At 46.1% G+C, this 17,500-nt stretch overlaps 1 protein-coding gene across 1 annotated transcript in view; it reads right to left on the bottom strand.

The window, feature by feature from the left end:
* The window catches only part of bmpr1ba (bone morphogenetic protein receptor, type IBa), a 26,217-nt gene extending 9,223 nt beyond the window's left edge, over positions 1-16,994 (bottom strand). The window contains exons 1-2 of the mRNA XM_084467679.1: positions 16,864-16,994; positions 110-272 (exon numbers count right to left, since the gene is read on the bottom strand). Of these exons, the coding sequence (XP_084323805.1) occupies positions 110-272; positions 16,864-16,981 (281 nt within the window). The 5' untranslated portion in view covers positions 16,982-16,994. The remainder of the gene's footprint in view (positions 1-109; positions 273-16,863) is intronic.
* Positions 16,995-17,500: the final 506 nt, after the last annotated feature.

A 17,500-nucleotide genomic window follows, 5' to 3' on the forward strand; every position in this document is an offset into this window, starting at 1 on the left:
GTGTGCACGTGTGTGTGTGTGTGTGTGTGTGTGCGAGTGTGACTGTGACTGTGTGTGTGTGTGTGTGTGAGTTTGAGTGTGTGTGTGTGTGGGGGGGGGGTCTCCACACCTGCATGTGTTGTTGGTGAAGTCGTCGGAGCAGTGGTGGTCACAGTAGCACCACAGCATGTTGGTGGAGGACAGGGCCGGGGTGGAGCTGCCCCCGGCCTCCTTCCTGCTCTTCACCTCCGCCCTGCTGGACGCCCGCAGCAACATGCTGTCCAATACGTTGCCTAGGAGACGGGGAGAAGAAGACGGGGTCATTCGAGTTGCATTGTGTTACATTTCAACAAGCGCCCAGCTTAAAATGACCCCCGGACATATCTGTAAGCAATGCCGATCGATGGTGATTTTTTTTAGAATGTCACCGATAAAATCACATACTATAACTGATATATTCTATAAATAAGAAATGGTGGCCAGCCAGTAACACTCTCTTTGTTTAAAATAATCGTACTATCGACACTCCCGAAACCCATTCCACAGCCGAGCTGGATTAGTTTCACCCAGTTGCACAGCCTGCTTCTTATTCTGAAAGTCTCCTGCCTACTGACTGGGAGTGGCTTAATCTTACCCATTGTGAATTGAGCCAAGATTTCTTTATCCTGTTCAATCAGTTGGTTAATTAACAGGCTAAACTTGGCAAGGGTTACCTGGAAGTCTGTACAATTATTTGAACATTAGGATATAACTATTTATTTAATAATAAGCACTTTAATCTGCCTTTATTCAAAGCGACCTTATAGTGAATTGTTTTAATTGTTTAGATATTGTAGCTAATGAGCAGGTAGGGAAGCTAGCTGAAATTAGGGGGCCTATTTGTAGAGCGTGTCAGTGTCTGTTCATTCAGCTCCTAACCTCCTAACGGTGGTCAAATGACAGCAATTAACATTCATGGTACAAAACCACCCTATCGTAAACCCCCAGAACGTGCTAATTGAATACCACCACTAATAGCTGACACGCCATACACAAAATGGCCTTGTTGCCGCCTGTTAGCTTAGCCCTCCACTCTATATACCAAACAAGCCAGAACACCCAGCAAGGAGAACCACGCCACTTCACACCACAGTAATCCTGTCACAAAAGCACACCTGTTTGTCACATGGGGGGGGGGTAGTTACGGAAGAGTCTCTCTTTCTTTCAAGGCTTTCAGGGATTTATTCATTCCGACACGATCCTTGAGACCAGATGCTTCACAGCTGCGGCTGGAAACGTCCCCCACTTGTAAAAAAAAAAATAACCGCAAGCCCCTTCCTAATTTAAAATAAACTGTAGTATCTCTTGCTCTCTTTTATTTATTTATCTTAATGTATCCAGTCCCTCTATTTTTTGAAGTTAGCGTACTAGTGAAGGGTTGCATCTATACACGAGTGCATCTATAGAGAGTAGACCATAGTGGGTCATAAAACAACGCTCACACATCTGAGAGACAGAGACGTGCAGGGGACTTGGTAATGCATGAAGCAGCTGTGCACTTTCACTTCCTGTAAAAGAAATGACTCAAAGTTTCTTGTCTTTCTTCAAAGGCCAAGCGCACCCCAAAAGGGCACGGAGAAGTGGTGATGAGTTACAGCCATGGTCCAGATGCATGACACATCTGTAGAAACATCAGTATTGATCTCTTGATCTGGATATAAGATCAAGAGAGAACTCAAGAGAACTTGATTAACATTCAATACCACTCTGTTGTCTTCAATTATCATCAAAATCCAATTGTCCTCAAACAACTGAAAAGCTTACATATTCAAACACTGCCTGTATTTCTCTCTCTCTCTCTCTCTCTCTCTCTCTCTCTCTCTCTCTCTCTCTCTCTCTCTCTCTCTCTCTCTCTCGCTCTCTCTGTATATAATAGAGGCACAAGATGGACAGAGAGCAGTGGTTCCAGCGGTGGGGTTTTAAAGGGAACAGGATGTGGCTCTCAGTGTCATTATGACCTGTCAATCTCCAGCCGGTTGATGGAAGGCTCCCTCGCTTTTATCTGAGAACAGCTGTCATTGACCAGGGATCAAAGGATTTCCTCCAAGATATGCCAACAGACACACACATTCACACACGCAGGCGCAAACACACACACACACACACACACACACACACACACACACACACACACACACACACACACACGCAAACACCTCAAATATCATAGAATGGATATGAAGCTTCTATAATTGAATTTTACACCACAACCCAAAGCCGAACATAAGCTGAACACTGACTTTGATTCACAGCTAACAGGGCTGATATGTTTAATAGACCGATGAGTTATGTTTGGTAATGTGTAAAAGCGTGTGCCACTAATCAAAACCTATTTTAAGACTTTTAGGTGTTACAAGCGCATATAACTTAAAATACGTTACGCATTGCGTTATTCTTTGTCACACACTATTAAGACGGTGAACCAGGAACATGGTTTAGAATAGACCACAGCGGCCGGCACCAAAGAGTTGAATTAGTTTTCCGGTGCGCGGCTCTCTCTGGTACAGTGTCATATTGTGTTGATAGGACGGCCAGGGCGGGGCGGGGGGAACGGAGGGAGGGAGGGCTCTAAAGAGGTCACATTAACAATTGAGAGAAAGGGGAGAGAAAGGGGGACGAGGGGGAGAGAGAGAGAGGGAAAGAGAGAGGGAGAGAGAGTAAAGGGAGAAGAAAGGAGGATTAACAAACGAGAAGTGACAGAGCCGCGGGGGAACTGTCGGGCAGTTTAGCGGGACACAGAGGGGACCGGGTAGAGGGCGCTGGCCTTTCCCCTCTTTCTCTCACCCTCCCTCAGCCGCCTCTCCCTCCTCCTCCCCCCCCCCAGCCACTGTTCCACTCCCTCAGGCTCTCGCACACGCTCACTTCATCTCGCTCTCTGTTACACTCTCTTACGCGCTCACCTTTTGTCACTTTGTCTCTTTTTCCTCTGCTTATTCTCTTTTACCTTCTATCACGTCATCCCTCTCTGTCGCTCTCTTTATTTTCTCACTTTGTGTCAACTCATCTCACTCGCTTCCTTCAATTATTTAATATCTCTCCATTTCATTCCCTCCCTCCTACTTTCTCACCTTCTAGCGCTTACTTATTTCGCTGACTTTGTCGCCCTCTTTCTTTCTCCACGTTGGACACTTCGTCGCTCTCTCTTTCCCACCATTTATTTCCCCTCGTAACTCTTTCCCCAATTTCTCCATTGAATTCTCTCTCTCTCCATCTCTCTAACACTAGATAGAAAGATAGATATGATAGGTAGATCTCTCTCTCTCTCTCTCTCTCTCTCTCTCTCTCTCTCTCTCTCCTCTCTCTCTCTCTCTCTCTCTCTCTCTCTCTCTCTCCTGTATATGGATAGGCTCTATAGCTCCCCTGGCCTTCTAAGCTGCAGTATACATCATGTTTCCATGTATACGTTAATACTTCTGGTATTCACCTCCCTCCACTCTGGCATTGCTCACATAACTCCCGCTCTCATTTTGTCTACTGTTATTGCTTCCCAAACCTAGTTCAATGCTGCCCCCCCCCCTCCCCCCCCAATATGAAATCACCTTTACACAGAGTACTAAAATGTGCATTCACTTTTCATTTTAAAACCTTACAGCATGTGGTGGTGCTGGTGGTGTTGTTGGGATGTGCGGTTGGCCTTGACTCACACACACCACAACCACAAGAATATCCAGTCAGTGTTTGTAGTATATTGCTCCATATATTGATAGCATGTTTCCTACTTATTAAAGTATGTTGCATATGTATCTGTTTTTCCTTCCTCTAACTGGGAATTTACACCGCAGGCGAGAGAGAGACGTGAGCGTAACGTAGGCGTATCAATTTACACCGCCGACGTTTATTTTGCTATATTTTCAAGATTCATCAGATAACAGGCCTACACATCGTAACCGAGACGGTTCAGAAACGCTTGAGAATAGAAGTGAAGCGTAAAGTTAAGCTTTGGTCGGCCGTGAGACGGGCGTAGAACGCTGCCGGTGTAAATCAGTGCACTAGTCTGAATGGAATTCTATCTCTAGCTGAAGTCGGACGTCTGGCGGCCGACTAAAAAAACGCGTCTAAAACCGCTCTGGTGTAAATTGGCCTTTAGTGAGGCCAGGGGGTTCCGTTAAGAGTTCAGTCATGCTGATATATTGGTTTGCGCCATGTTATGCAAGGTAAGTCATTGGATGTCATGGGATATGTCATCATGAAATGTGATGTCCTCCAAATGAAAATTACATTTCATTACATTTCATTACATTTTTTTGTGTGTGTGTGTGTTAGGTAAAGAGTGAAATGATATACCCAGACAGCATCTGGCACGTGGGAGAGAACTATGATGAATATCTTTTATGAGGACAACAAGGTTAAACTCTTCTTTAACGAAAAGGTTAACCTTTTCGTTAAAGCGTTTGTTGTTTTCACAGCTGAGCTCATGAATAGGTTAAACCTTGAATTGTTGTCCTCATTAAAATTCACACATTCTCACATTTGTTTTAAATTGTATTTTGTTTTGGCAATCAAACACTGCTTCAACAGTGTGGAAGCACTTTGTTGTTTGTAAAATAAGTAGTAGTGGCACGGTTCACGGAATATTTCTAAATCGACTTCAACCTATTTATTCTTTAATTTGTATTTCTAAAAGAGCCATGAAAACCCTGCGTGGCAACAGTGAGACACTGTTTCACTCACGAGTTTCCCCTTGTGGTGAAGTGATTTGTTGACCTCCCCTCCTTTCTAAAACACGTGGACAGAAAAAAGCTTGTATCTCTCCCAGGAATCCAGGCAACCCTCCCTAATTGCTCTAATATGTTTGAAACACCTTAACTCCTCTAATACTCACTCAAGGCTCGGCTGTGTCTGACGGACAAGGCATGCTACGGCTGCAGGGAGGGGCTCAGCTATTTCAAAATGGCTGCTACAGTACTTCTTTGCTAGGCAGAGCTAGGAATCAAACAACACGTGCCACATTAACTTCATCCACTAGCCTGGGATTGTTTTTTTTTTAAAGAAACTTTGATTCATAAGTCAGTGGCACGAAAAAAGGAAAAACAAGTGACACTTAGTGGAATTTACTTTGAGTGATTTGGTGCTTTTGAATGTGGCAACAACATTTCAGGGTCCGAGGTTTGATTCCCACTGCGACATTGATGCATTCGTCCTGTTGTGGGGCCCTAGTAATGTTGCATCATTCTAATGTCTACCTTCCCCATGATACACATGAGATCTGGGTCCACCGTACAGCCATGTTGGTAAGTTATGTGGTTCAATGGCATGACCATAAGGTCACTACAAGACATTCACGATTCCTTTCAGTATGCAATAAAAAATAATTTGACACTGAAAATAAATGATACAATAGACTGTAATTACAGTGAATCAAAGCCATATAATGGCAAATCATTTGAGTAATTGAGTAATAAGTAACGTTATTATGACAATTTGATCTGATGGGTTCGCCTTAGTTTTTTTCTAACCATCACCGCTTTCACAAGTCTCAACCACAATCGTCGGAAAAATAAATGCTATTGCCGTTATCGACGTTGTATTTTGTTAACCGTTTCAGCTTTCCTTCCAGATTGTACCATCTGTTGGAGGGAGTGGAGGGCGGCGGTGGTGAATCCACTGCTGATTGTGAAAGAAGGAAGGGCTCGACCCTGAGTCGCTCTTATCTGCCCGTAGAAGAGAAAAGAAGTTCCTGTTGCTATGACGTCCAATGGGAGAAAAAATGTTAATGTGTTTTCATAGCTGAGCTTGCCATCTCATCAAAGTCGCACCTTGAGGAGTGCTATGTGTTTGAGTTAGATAAAGATGAAATGTTGCTCAGGGTCAACCAACACAGTGGGAACCGGCAGGGAAATGGCTGAATCTATATCGTACAGATACTTGTACTCACTTCCTTTACAATGCCATTTTTGGCTCAAACCAGGTAGTTTTTTTTAATGATTTTTATTCACTGAAAATCCTCGCTTTTCACTAGCAAATTCCCTCACGTGGTGTCGTGGTGATGTTAGACTTGATAGCTCTCTTTCACAGTTAAATAAGCCAAACTAGCCACAACGCAGTAAGTCCAGCATAAACTATAACGATATAAGTTTGAAAAATGTATGGATCACAAGAGATACAAGCCAACATGGTCTTTCTGATCATCCCCATAGTCCTTCTTAAGATAACAACGTCATCCTTACTGTAGTGAACTCTGCTGACGTAAGGCCGATGGCAGAATATGGGGGCCACTGTCAACACCCAATTAACAGGACGGGGCCACAAAAGGCCCCCCCAAGCTAAAACCACACTTTTCAACAGTTGCTACTTTGTACAAACTTCCCAAGCTTTCATCAACAAAAAAAGATGGAAAGAATGGGGAATCGAGCCATTGAGAGGCTGGGATACTACAGCCCAGGAGAGAAAGAGAAAGAGAGAGAGAGAAACAGAGCTGTGTAAGAGAGGGAGAGAGAGAGAGAGAGAGAGCGAGAGAGAGCGTGAGAGAAGGATATATATTGAGTGTGACATAGGGAGAGATAACAGACACCGTGAAAGAAAGAGACATACACCAAAAAAAAAAAAAAAAAAAAAACTAGCGAGACAGCGGAGGAGAAAAAGTATTCATTACTCATCCGGGTCGTGTCAAACAAGGCCTACCAGCAAAGCCCTTTCACCGGTCCCTTGTAAACACGTCCCGCCTCCCCCATCCACTTAAGACACACTTGTCTGACAACATTTCCCCCTCTCCCTCATTTCTCTCCCTCCCCATTCCGCTCCAAGGAGCTGTTCGTCTTGCCGCTGTTTGACAGTGGCGTCTTCACAGCCGTGCAAATGTATGGAACGGAAGGTGAAAGCTTTTTCCTGTCGCCCTCTCCTTCTTCTTCTTCTCTTTTGTTTGTATTTTTTCCTTTTTCTTTTTTTTTCTCTACACCTCTCTCCTCGCCTATTGCAGGCCCGTTGCCCCATCCATGTTGGGGGCGGCTGTTGGGCCCTTCCTGCACACGGAGGAATGTCTTCAAATACTCCACAATGCTAACACTGGGATCTGGAAGGTTCCGGGAGAGGCCCCACCGAGCTCTTTAGAAGCTGCACTCAGCCTCATTAACCCAGGTACAGGCAACTGTCAAAATACCACCTTCACAAATACCACGTGTTGCTTTTTTCTTTTCACATTTTCCAACGGCCATTAAACATAATTGGAGTTCTAAATGAGTCACATGTTTTTGATGTTTCATCAACTTTCAAATACCAGAATCACGGTGTCAAGGTTATAAAACATTCTGGAAGAATATCTTGAGCGCATTGGTCCTTTTAAATAGCATTGGTTGCCCTGACAAGAGACCAATGCGACAACCACCTGCATTTCAAGCATATAAAGCAAAATCAGCCTGGTGGGGGTGTAAGAAAAACAGACAGAAAATGTTGAAAACTGCACATTATTGTGACAATTTTTTCAACAACCACTCTTTATAAAAAAAAATACTAGAAAAGTACATCCTACCCCATAACAATAACACTGTACAAACAATAAGGGAAAACACAGATTAACCAAAACTGAAAGAATGTCCCCACATTTTTTTTACATTTCAGCCATCGACCAAAAGTAATGATGTGAACTGGAGGGTGTTGACACTGGGTGTGAGAATCTGCTGGTGCTACTCACATCACAGTAGACAGATGTCCACTGCACAAAAAGGCCACGAGCCCACATGGTCACGCAAACGTACTGTACGGTATGCGCGTGTTGCACAACATTAGTTAAACAACATGCCATCTTTTGCCATCTTTTGGGTCTTTACGCAGAGACCGTTTTATCCAAAGTGACTTACAGGGATTAAGGATTCCTACAGGAAGACTTGCTGACGTTTGGGTCGAACCAAGAACCTTTCAGCTCGGAGTCAACACCCCCAGACTACCTGTGCCCCCACCTCCTCTGTTATTTTCAGAGGAGTATTAATATTTGGTGGCACTTTACCCAAAGTCATAGGCCCTTAATGCCGTGCTCATGAGAGAACCAGGTTACCCTGGGGACACCCTGGCTGCTAATCCTGCGTCTCAATAGACAGTCCAGTGTTAGTGGGGTTTGGAACAGGCCTGTCCATGCGCATGACTCCAACACCACAGTCGTGCCACGGGTTTGGATTCTTGCACACGTCATTTGAAGTTGAGCGCTGTTTCTGAACTTCTGGCGTTCGCTGTACTCCGTGAAATCATCATGTGACACCGTTGTTCCGCCGGGGTCGTATGCCAACGGTGCGCCTATGAAACCTTGTAAAACAATGGTCACGCGCACACACACACACACACACACATACACACACACACACACACCGGCAAAGGGTTGTGCAGAGCTGGGGATAAAAATAGAACAGCCAATCAGAGAATTGATGAGATGCCAGATGCTGTGCTTGTTTTTCGTACTTTGCCTGTGTATGTGTTCCCCACACGTGCGTGTGCACACATAAACACACAGGGTTAGGGTTCAGTGTGACTGCAAGTGAGGCACGATGCGGTAATAAACCACCTTATTTATTTAGATTGTCCATTCGTTCTTTCTTTCTTCCCGCTTCTCCAGCTCTCTCTTATGTCACTATAGTGGAGTAGCACCTATGAGGCATATATAAGGGAGTATAGAGGTATAAATAGAATATGATATGGCACATGCTCAGGATTATAAACATAGGTATAAATGGAATGTCTCTTAGAAATGACTGCTCTGAATGCACTGAAAGAAAAATCCCCATTCCTTGTTAAATAAACACGGTGATGCCCTACAGCTGTTCTGCACACACACACACACACACACACACACACACACACACACACACACACACACACACGCACACACACACACACACACACACACACACACACACACACACACACACGTGAACCACACATGTACACACACACACACACACGCACACACACACACGCACACACACACACACACGCACACACGCACGCACGCATACACTCGTGTTCACTCTCTCTTCCTGGCTGACCGGTCTGGGGATTTGGCCCACTTCAAAGGGCCTGCCTACTGCATGATCACCTTGAATAAATATGGTCATGAATAACAGGCCTTGAATACACAGGGGGCCGGCGAACACGTCCTGGAGCGACAAGAAAAGTGTTTGACGATAACAAAAGACGAGCAAAGGTACACATCATCTTTACCCGCTTACTCTAGCTACACTTCATTGATTTTGCTTTTATTCATCCATCCATCCATCCAGCCATCCATGCCCTAAACACCCATCCAGCCATCCATGCCCAAACCACCCGGCCATCTAGCCATCCATGCCCCAGCCACCCACCCATCCATCCATCAAGTATCCATCCATCCATGATGCTATTGCGTACCCCGGTCTGGGTTTATGGGGGGGGGGGAGGAAATGGGCTTGATTAGGGATGCCAGCCTAACACAGCCCTCTAGAATGTGGTCATGTAGTCTATAAAACTGTCATAAAGCATGCCAAACGGCCATCATAAGTTCCCGCAGCCCAAAGTGGCGTCATAAATGTCCTAGCTTTTTTTGACGAGTGGCCAATGCAAACCAAAGCACCCATTTTATAGTCATCTCGAGCTGAGAAATGCAATATTTGAAATTATAAAGCTATAAGCAGCAAACATTTGTACTAAATTATCACCATCAAAGTAATAGTCATTTATGTCAAAGATTCTTTTGTAGGACTAATCCTGTGTCAACTTAATTTGTGTCATCATATGAAAGGCATGATGTCCCTGACTCGATCTTACCTTCTATTGGCAAGCTTGTGTGTGTGTGTGTGTGTGTGTGTGTGTGTGTGTGTGTGTGTGTGTGTGTGTGTGCAGATAATGGTGTTAGGCTGGTGTTAGGTATTTGGCAGAGGAGTGTTTATTTTTCTGTGTTTGGGTCTGTGGCGTCTTCGTCATCTCCAAAGTTTCAAACAGCTCTTCTCTGTCCATGTACAGTCAGGGTGTGTGCCTGTGTGTGTGTGTGTGTGTGTGTGTGTGTGTGTGTGTGTGTGTGTGTGTGTGTGTGTGTGTGTGTGTGTGTGCGTGTGTGTGTTGTTCATGCCTTAGTGTGCCATTTCCCAGACACTAGGACACACACATACACAAAGGTGTGCGTGGAAACACAAAGGCGATAGGGTATCTGTGTGTGTGTGTGTGTGTGTGTGTGTGTGTGTGTGTGTGTGTGTGTTTGTGTGCATGTGCGTGTGTGTGTGTGTGTGTGTGCGTGCGTGCAATTGTGTGTGTTTACAGCTGCATGCGTCTCACAGTCTCCTCTATGTGATTAGGTTCCCATTAACAACCACACATATCACCCCTCACTGGCTCCACTGTCTATCTCGCTGGACAAACACACTGTCTGCCCACAAAACACACACGCACACACACACACACACACACACACACACACACACACACACATACACGCACACACCTTTAAACATGTGCACACAGCCCCACATTAGACATCTATCTCAGGGTATGGTCAGTGTCTCCATTACAAGCCGGCTGTAGGTTTTAATTGAATATCCCTGACATGGACAAATGGCCACAAAAAAAAGAGAAAGGCATTGATTTATTTTCCACTGTCTCCGTTTATTAGAGGTGAATCTTACCACCTTCCCCGGCGGGGAAAGAAGATGAGGACATGGTTTTGCCTTGCCTCATATTTGCTTCAGCTAATAACCCTCTCTTCTATTCTGTCCTTTACTTCTCCTCTTCTCTCCTCTCCTTTCATTTCCTCTGCTCGTCTCTCCCCTCTCTCCCCTCGGCTCTCCCACCCTCTCCTCTCCACTCCTCTTCTCTCCTCTCCTCTCCTCTCTCCCCATTTTGGATCCGGTCCTCCCCTCCCCTTCTGTCTGCCAACAGGACAGACCACGGCCGCTGCTATTCTCCTGGCATCATGCGCTGTTTATCTAACAATGTGTCTCGGAGGACACAAATGGGTCAGGGTAGTCATCGTTTGAACCCTCACACAACAAGAGGGGCAGCGTGTTTTAATGAGCCCGCATTTACAGTTTGGGTTTTTTTTTTTTGCACTGAGCACTGGGGGCTAAAAGAGCCACAGTTTGGGCGCATGTACAAGTGACGGGTGAGACCCACACACACACACACACACACACACACACACACACACACACACACACACACACACACACACACACACACACACACACACACACACACACACACACACACACACAACAATCCCACCAATCCGAATCCCCCAAAAAGAAAAAGAAAAGAAAATCTCTTGCAGTCACTGAGCAGGTGGGGCTGTGTGTGTGTGTGTGTGTGTGTGTGTGGGGGAGTGCAGGGTGGAGGATTATGGAGGTAGTGAGAGTTTATGGAAAACCCTAAGCCTCTATATTCCCAGCGCACTAAAGCTGCTACAGCCAGCTTAGCTCCCTCTGCCTCACCTGTTAGCTATCCGTCACTGTATTGTTTCGTATCACTTGTTGTGCTGCTCTGCGATATGCCCAGATTGTCGTGGCATCCCACACACCACCCACACGTTAGACACTAACCAACGCACAACTTTGAAAACAAAAAAAAATATGAAATGAGCCAGTGTTTCAGAATGCACTTGCTGAGAGGCACTGGCTAGTACACCATGTGGAGCAGGGGCTGACTGGCATATTGTTGGGACAAAACTTAGGTGAACAAGTAGAGAAGGTGTTTTTTTCTCATTTTAACGCACCCTGGGACATCCATGTGGTTGGGGGCGTACCACGGAGCAACAGTCCATGTGAGGGTTTTATAGATTCTAAACAATAAACACTGAATCATCATGGGATGATTTTGTGTAATAAGTCCAATTAACAAAAAGAAAGGATTTTGTAAAGCGTTTAGAATAGATTTCTGCGTTGATTCATATTTAATCAGGGTACATAGAGATTGATGTTATAATATAATGGTTTAAGATTTTATTTTACGCACACACACACACACACACACACACACACACAGACACACACACACACACACACACACACACACACACAGACACACACACACACAGAAACACGCACACACACACACAGAGCCAGGTCCTCCTCTGGCCAGCTGTGTCTTCAGAAGTGAGAGCCAGGGCGCTAATCTTACTGGGGTGCAAGTTACTGGATCTGGATCCGTTACAGGATGTGAGACCTTGTGCTTCCTAAACTCCCCACACTTCCCCTAACCTTCCACCTTCCACCTTCACTTCAACATCAAGCATCTTGTTTCTGATCCCTCACTACATGGAAAAGCTATTTTATTTTGGATACACTGTTTTTGTATTGGGTGTTTTAAAGGGTTACCGACTTTGAGCACTGAAAGCTTTCAAAGGCTAGTCGATATAACTATTTTTCACAATTTGAAGGCTTAACTTCCTTCCAAGAAAATAATGTGTGACAAGGAGACAAATAGAGAAAAAATCTTGAATAATACCAGAATAATTCAAGTAAACGGCTCCAGAGAAATGTTTTATCGCTGTGTCTCAAACCAAACCCCTTAACATATTAAACACCAGGATCACTTAGAAAATAAAAATGAACATCATTTTTCTACGACGCCGGCCGTGCCATTAAAGGAAAACCGTCGTGGAACCCGGGTGGAACCCCAAAAAAAATGTTTTGTCCAAAAACAAAACAAGACCACCAGCCACGACGTGCACCGCTCACGTGGGCGACGAGTGAGTAACGTCTCTGCTTTGAGTCGTTTGACACTTCGAACCGGGAAGGGGGGGGGGGAAGCCAAAACAGCATAGAGCGCTGGTGAATCATGGGAGCCATGCAAAGAACAGCAGCAGTGCAGCCGGAGTACAGACAGAGCAGCAGAGGACGGGTCCGGTCACAGCCAGCAGACTGCAACCTTGGAGCTGACTGGAAGAGGAAAGAAAACATGGACGAACAAAACGATCCAAGAGCAGGTGTTTTATTCTAAACTATCATCAGGCGAAAAGGGGGGGGGGGGGAGGGGGGGCAGTGGAGGATAGAGACGATAACAAAAAAACGTGGGGGTAGAGAGAAACAAGGCCTCATTAGCGGGCAGTGACATAGGCAAAGCAACTGGCAGTGCTTTGACTGTGAAAGGCGATATGGCCGTGCTTATTTCCACCAAGGACAATGAAATGTAAGCTATCGCGTTCACTCCTCTCTTCCCAGAACTCACCGTGAAGGCTGCAGTCTCGCGTAGGTGGAAGGTCACAGAGGATGTGTGTGCTTCCAAGTGTGTGTGTATGGCACTGAATCTGTGTGTGTGTGTGTGTGTGTGTGTGTGTGTGTGTGTGTGTGTGTGTGTGCTTGTCAATACGTGTGTGTGTGTGTGTGTGTGTGTGTGTGTGTGTATGTGTGTGTGTGTGTGTGTGTGTGTGTTTGTGTGTGGTAGTGTGTGTGTGTGTGTGTGTGTGTGTGTGCATGCCTTGACTTTCGTTGAGACACACACACACACACACACACACACACACACACACACGGACACACAGACAAACAGACACTTGGAAGGACACACTGCCGCTTACTTCTTCCCTATAGGGATAATAGCCCAGACACGCTGTGGGGCAAACTGAGACCCCTGCGTAGTCACAACACCGTGGCTGTCTAAGACCCACACTGACTCCCCTCTACCTGTGGCCTGGAGTTCCAGGAAACATTAGCTTATCCAGTCTAGACGCTCATTCACGCTACCCCACGTATTCTGGAGAGGCAACATCTCAACAGAGCAACCGACAGAGAGAGGAACATGGGAAAGAGGCAAGAGACGGACAACAAATTCACACACACACACACACACACACACACACACACACACACACACACTGCACTGAGAAGCGATAGCTACCCCATGCTCACTCGATTCACTCTCCTCATATGTCCATACAGTATTTCAGAAACCAAATATTTACTCATTGAATCATGGTGCACTTGCTTTTCCAAGATAATCAATCATCTCTTCTGTCAGCCAATGAATGAGGCGCTTGCTGGTCCAATCAATCATCAGCGTGTCAACCAATGAATGGGCCTGTTGCTCACAAGCCCAAGGCCAAAAAATAAAATAAAACAATTTTCAAATTTGATTCCAACCTTTACTAATGTTTGCTAATGTTAGATGCCGTCCCAAAAGGCTACAGGAAGAATGTTTTTTCTCTAATATTTGAAAGGTTTGTCTTCAGTTCTTGCAATAAAAAAAAACACATCTTTGTTGCTTTGATACTAGAAGAAGGTAATTAGTAGTTAGAGATGGAATAACAATGCAATGCTTGATTTCCAAAAAAATGCAAATCATAACAAAAACCACAAATCAATTTGAGAATGATGAAGGAAATTAGAAAGTTAGATTCACACTGGGTGAATTATTATTAATTCACCTGCAGGTGGAGCAATAAGGTTATAGTGACCATTGCCACCAAAAGACAAGGGACCCTCAGTTTGTGGATAACATAGGGGATCTATTGATTTATAAACGGTTTGTTTGTGACAATAATGGTTCCTGAAGATAAGTTTAGAGCCTGTATGAAAATAAAAACGGTCCAAATGTTTTTCTTATTTGGATATCATTCCACATAAAAGAAAGACTATTCAAAAAAAATCTAATAAGACAAATCAGTGTTGCTAAGAGAATTACAAGTACACACAAACACACACACACACACACACACACACACACACACACACACACATACGAAAGTGAAGAGATAGACCGCTGCTGATGATTTATCGCCATCTAAAAATTAGAACGCCGACCAGAGAAAATCTCCCTCCAATATCCAGGTGTGTTTTTATTGGCAGGCGCCCTCGCAAATCCCCTTCATCTGTTTCGATGGCGCCTAAAGGTCGATACATAAATCATACAACTAACTCCACCGAGGCAACTTTATAAGCGAGCGATCACAACAACAACCATGAGCTCATCGGAAAAAAAAACTGGGCCTTGAGATAGGAACAGAACACAAAAAAGGCCAAAGAAAAGGGCCCCTGCAGTTTCCACCGAGAGGAGCCGAGGGTGGATCCCAAACAAAGGGGCCGAAAAGGGACACGGGGTCCTGGTGCGTCCGAGAGGCCCCCCACCGCCGACAATGGGCGAGAAAGATGGACGAGGGGAAGAGAGAGGGTGACACCGGCTCGGGGGGGGGGGCACCGACAGTGTGTGACACCAACAGAGTGAGGCGGATACAGCGGGAGAGCGGCCGTTTGTTGCGTACCCCCTCTGGCCAGGGGGCCGAGGGGGTCGGGGTGTAGACTCGGTAGGTTAAACTGCCATCGTCGTCGTGATTTGACGACACAACCGGAGATAACATACAACACAGGGAGCTTTCCTCCCATCCCCCATATCCCCCCCCCCCCCCATTCTGCACCGCATGAGGCATCCAAGTAAATTGGGGGCTGGGTTCCTACGGAACCAAATAAGGCTTGAAAACGTGACCAAAGCGAGCTTGCTGCAGCCCATCGATATCAATGAACCACTTCCAAACCGTCACGTGTGCAAAAAAACGAAATTCTCCGTGACCTTGCCAGCGTTGACACACCACTCCGCACCAGGTGGGGCGTAGGGGTGGCTGGGGCGTGCCGTGCGCGTGTGTGTGTGTGTGTGTGTGTGTGTGTGTGTGTGTGTGTGTGTGTGTGTGTGTGTGTGTGTGTGTGTGTGTGTGTGTGTGTGTGTGTGCGTGTGTGTGTGCAGCGGGGAAGTAGTGGCGACAACGAGAGCGTTGATGGTGACACGCTCTCTCCCCCGCGCGCCCCTCCCGACCGCCGCACTCCAGATACCAAACATGGTCCGAGACAAAGTGTCTCCAGGGTGTTAAAACAACAACGGCCGTCCCTGACATCCCACCTCCTCCTCCTCCTCCTCCTCCTCCCCCAACCGCCTTATAAATATCTTGCCGGCCCGGGACCAAAACACATGTTGATAATCCATCAGTGAATAAACTAAGTTCTGAATTGAGAGCGAAGGCCAGGATTTTGGATGAGGGATGATTTCTCAAGTGGTTTTCCCAGAAGAGATATCGATCGGTCCAATATCCTCAGTGATCGTGGCGGAGAAGATAATATGCAGTATGTGTCCGGAAAGATGAGCCGCACGCAGGAAGAACCAAACAAAACAAAAGGGAGAAACCAAGAGCCCTGCTAGACTGATGCCAGCCATGTAGCGTCAGCGGATCTACCTAGGGCAGCGCTGAAGGGTAGCCGGGGTCAAGGAATAAAACTCTCAAAGGCCGCTCTGATGAAATGCTCTGAGCTTAACGCTTGATTCGTTCAAATGAAAACAAATGAGATCACGAAGATCCTCAGTTGGTCAAATTCCAAAAAGGAATTATTTTAAGTTTGAGGTTTGCATGGAAGACGCTGCTGTCAAATGAAGCGTTCATTCGAAAAGACAGTTTAACCGCAATGCAAAACCGTTTACCCACAACAAAATAGAGCGGAATCTCATTTAAAGCCAAAAGCACTCTCAATTTCAAAATGTTTCGAATTATTCAATATACGCATTTCCTCCTGATGGATTCCAAATGTAATGTGTAATCTTGTATATAACAACCGTGGCAGCAGTGCCTGCCTGGCCATTGTGAACTGATAGAACCGAATGAAAACACAAGGACTGGCCGACTGTTGCCTAGAGCCAGCAGCACAGCAGGGGCTGACACAGAAATAATTTAGAAAAAAGTCAGGAGCAAGTGAAGAGTAAGTGTGAACAATTGATAGTTAACACCAACACCCTTTTTCCCCCCATACCAAAGGTCTCAGAAAGACAGTAGAGACGTAGATAAGTGTTGTTAGGAAAGCCAAACTTGACCCACACTGTAGTAGCGAGCAGCAGCAGACGTAGTCAAGCCCAAGGGGGGGAAAAAAAATGAAAGAAGCTGAGTAAAATGAAGAGACGGGGAGGTATGCGAGGAGGACTCACCGTTAGCCGTTAGCGCGCTTAGCGAGAGCACCAGACCCAGGAGCAGTAGAGGGCGAGTGGGGCTGCAGAGACGCAGGGGCGCCTGGGCAGCAACCAGCCCTTCTCCCTGCTCTAGCATGGTAGTGACTGGCTCTGCGCCGCTCTCCTCCCCACTCTTTAGTCTGCACGACACACAGCGGGCTCCACCACTCACACACACACACACACACACACACACACACACACACACACACACACCGCCGCTCACCGTGTGCGTGCACGCGTGTGTGTCTCAGCCAGAGGGAGAGCGCGAGAGAGAGAGAGAGAGAGAGAGAGAGAGAGAGAGAGAGAGAGAGAGAGAGAGAGAGAGGGAGGGAGAGAGCGAGAAGGACAGGGCATGCAAGCTCCTGTCCAGACAGCCCAGCGGTAGTAGCAGTAGTTGCGGTAGTTGCGGTCCTCCACGCAGTCTGACAGTAGCTGCCCAGCTGCAAGGGAGAGAGAGCGAGAGAGGGAGGGAGGGAGGGAGAGAGGGGGAGGGGGAGGTAGGGGGAGAGAGAGAGGTAGAGAGAGAGAGAGAGAGAGAGGAGGGAGGGGGACACAGCAAAGAGTGGGAGTTACCTCACTTGTAGGGAGTAGGGGATAGTACACACACACACAC

This window comes from Micromesistius poutassou, assembly GCF_964030765.1.
Source record: "Micromesistius poutassou genome assembly, chromosome: 5".
Classification (NCBI taxonomy): domain Eukaryota; kingdom Metazoa; phylum Chordata; class Actinopteri; order Gadiformes; family Gadidae; genus Micromesistius; species Micromesistius poutassou.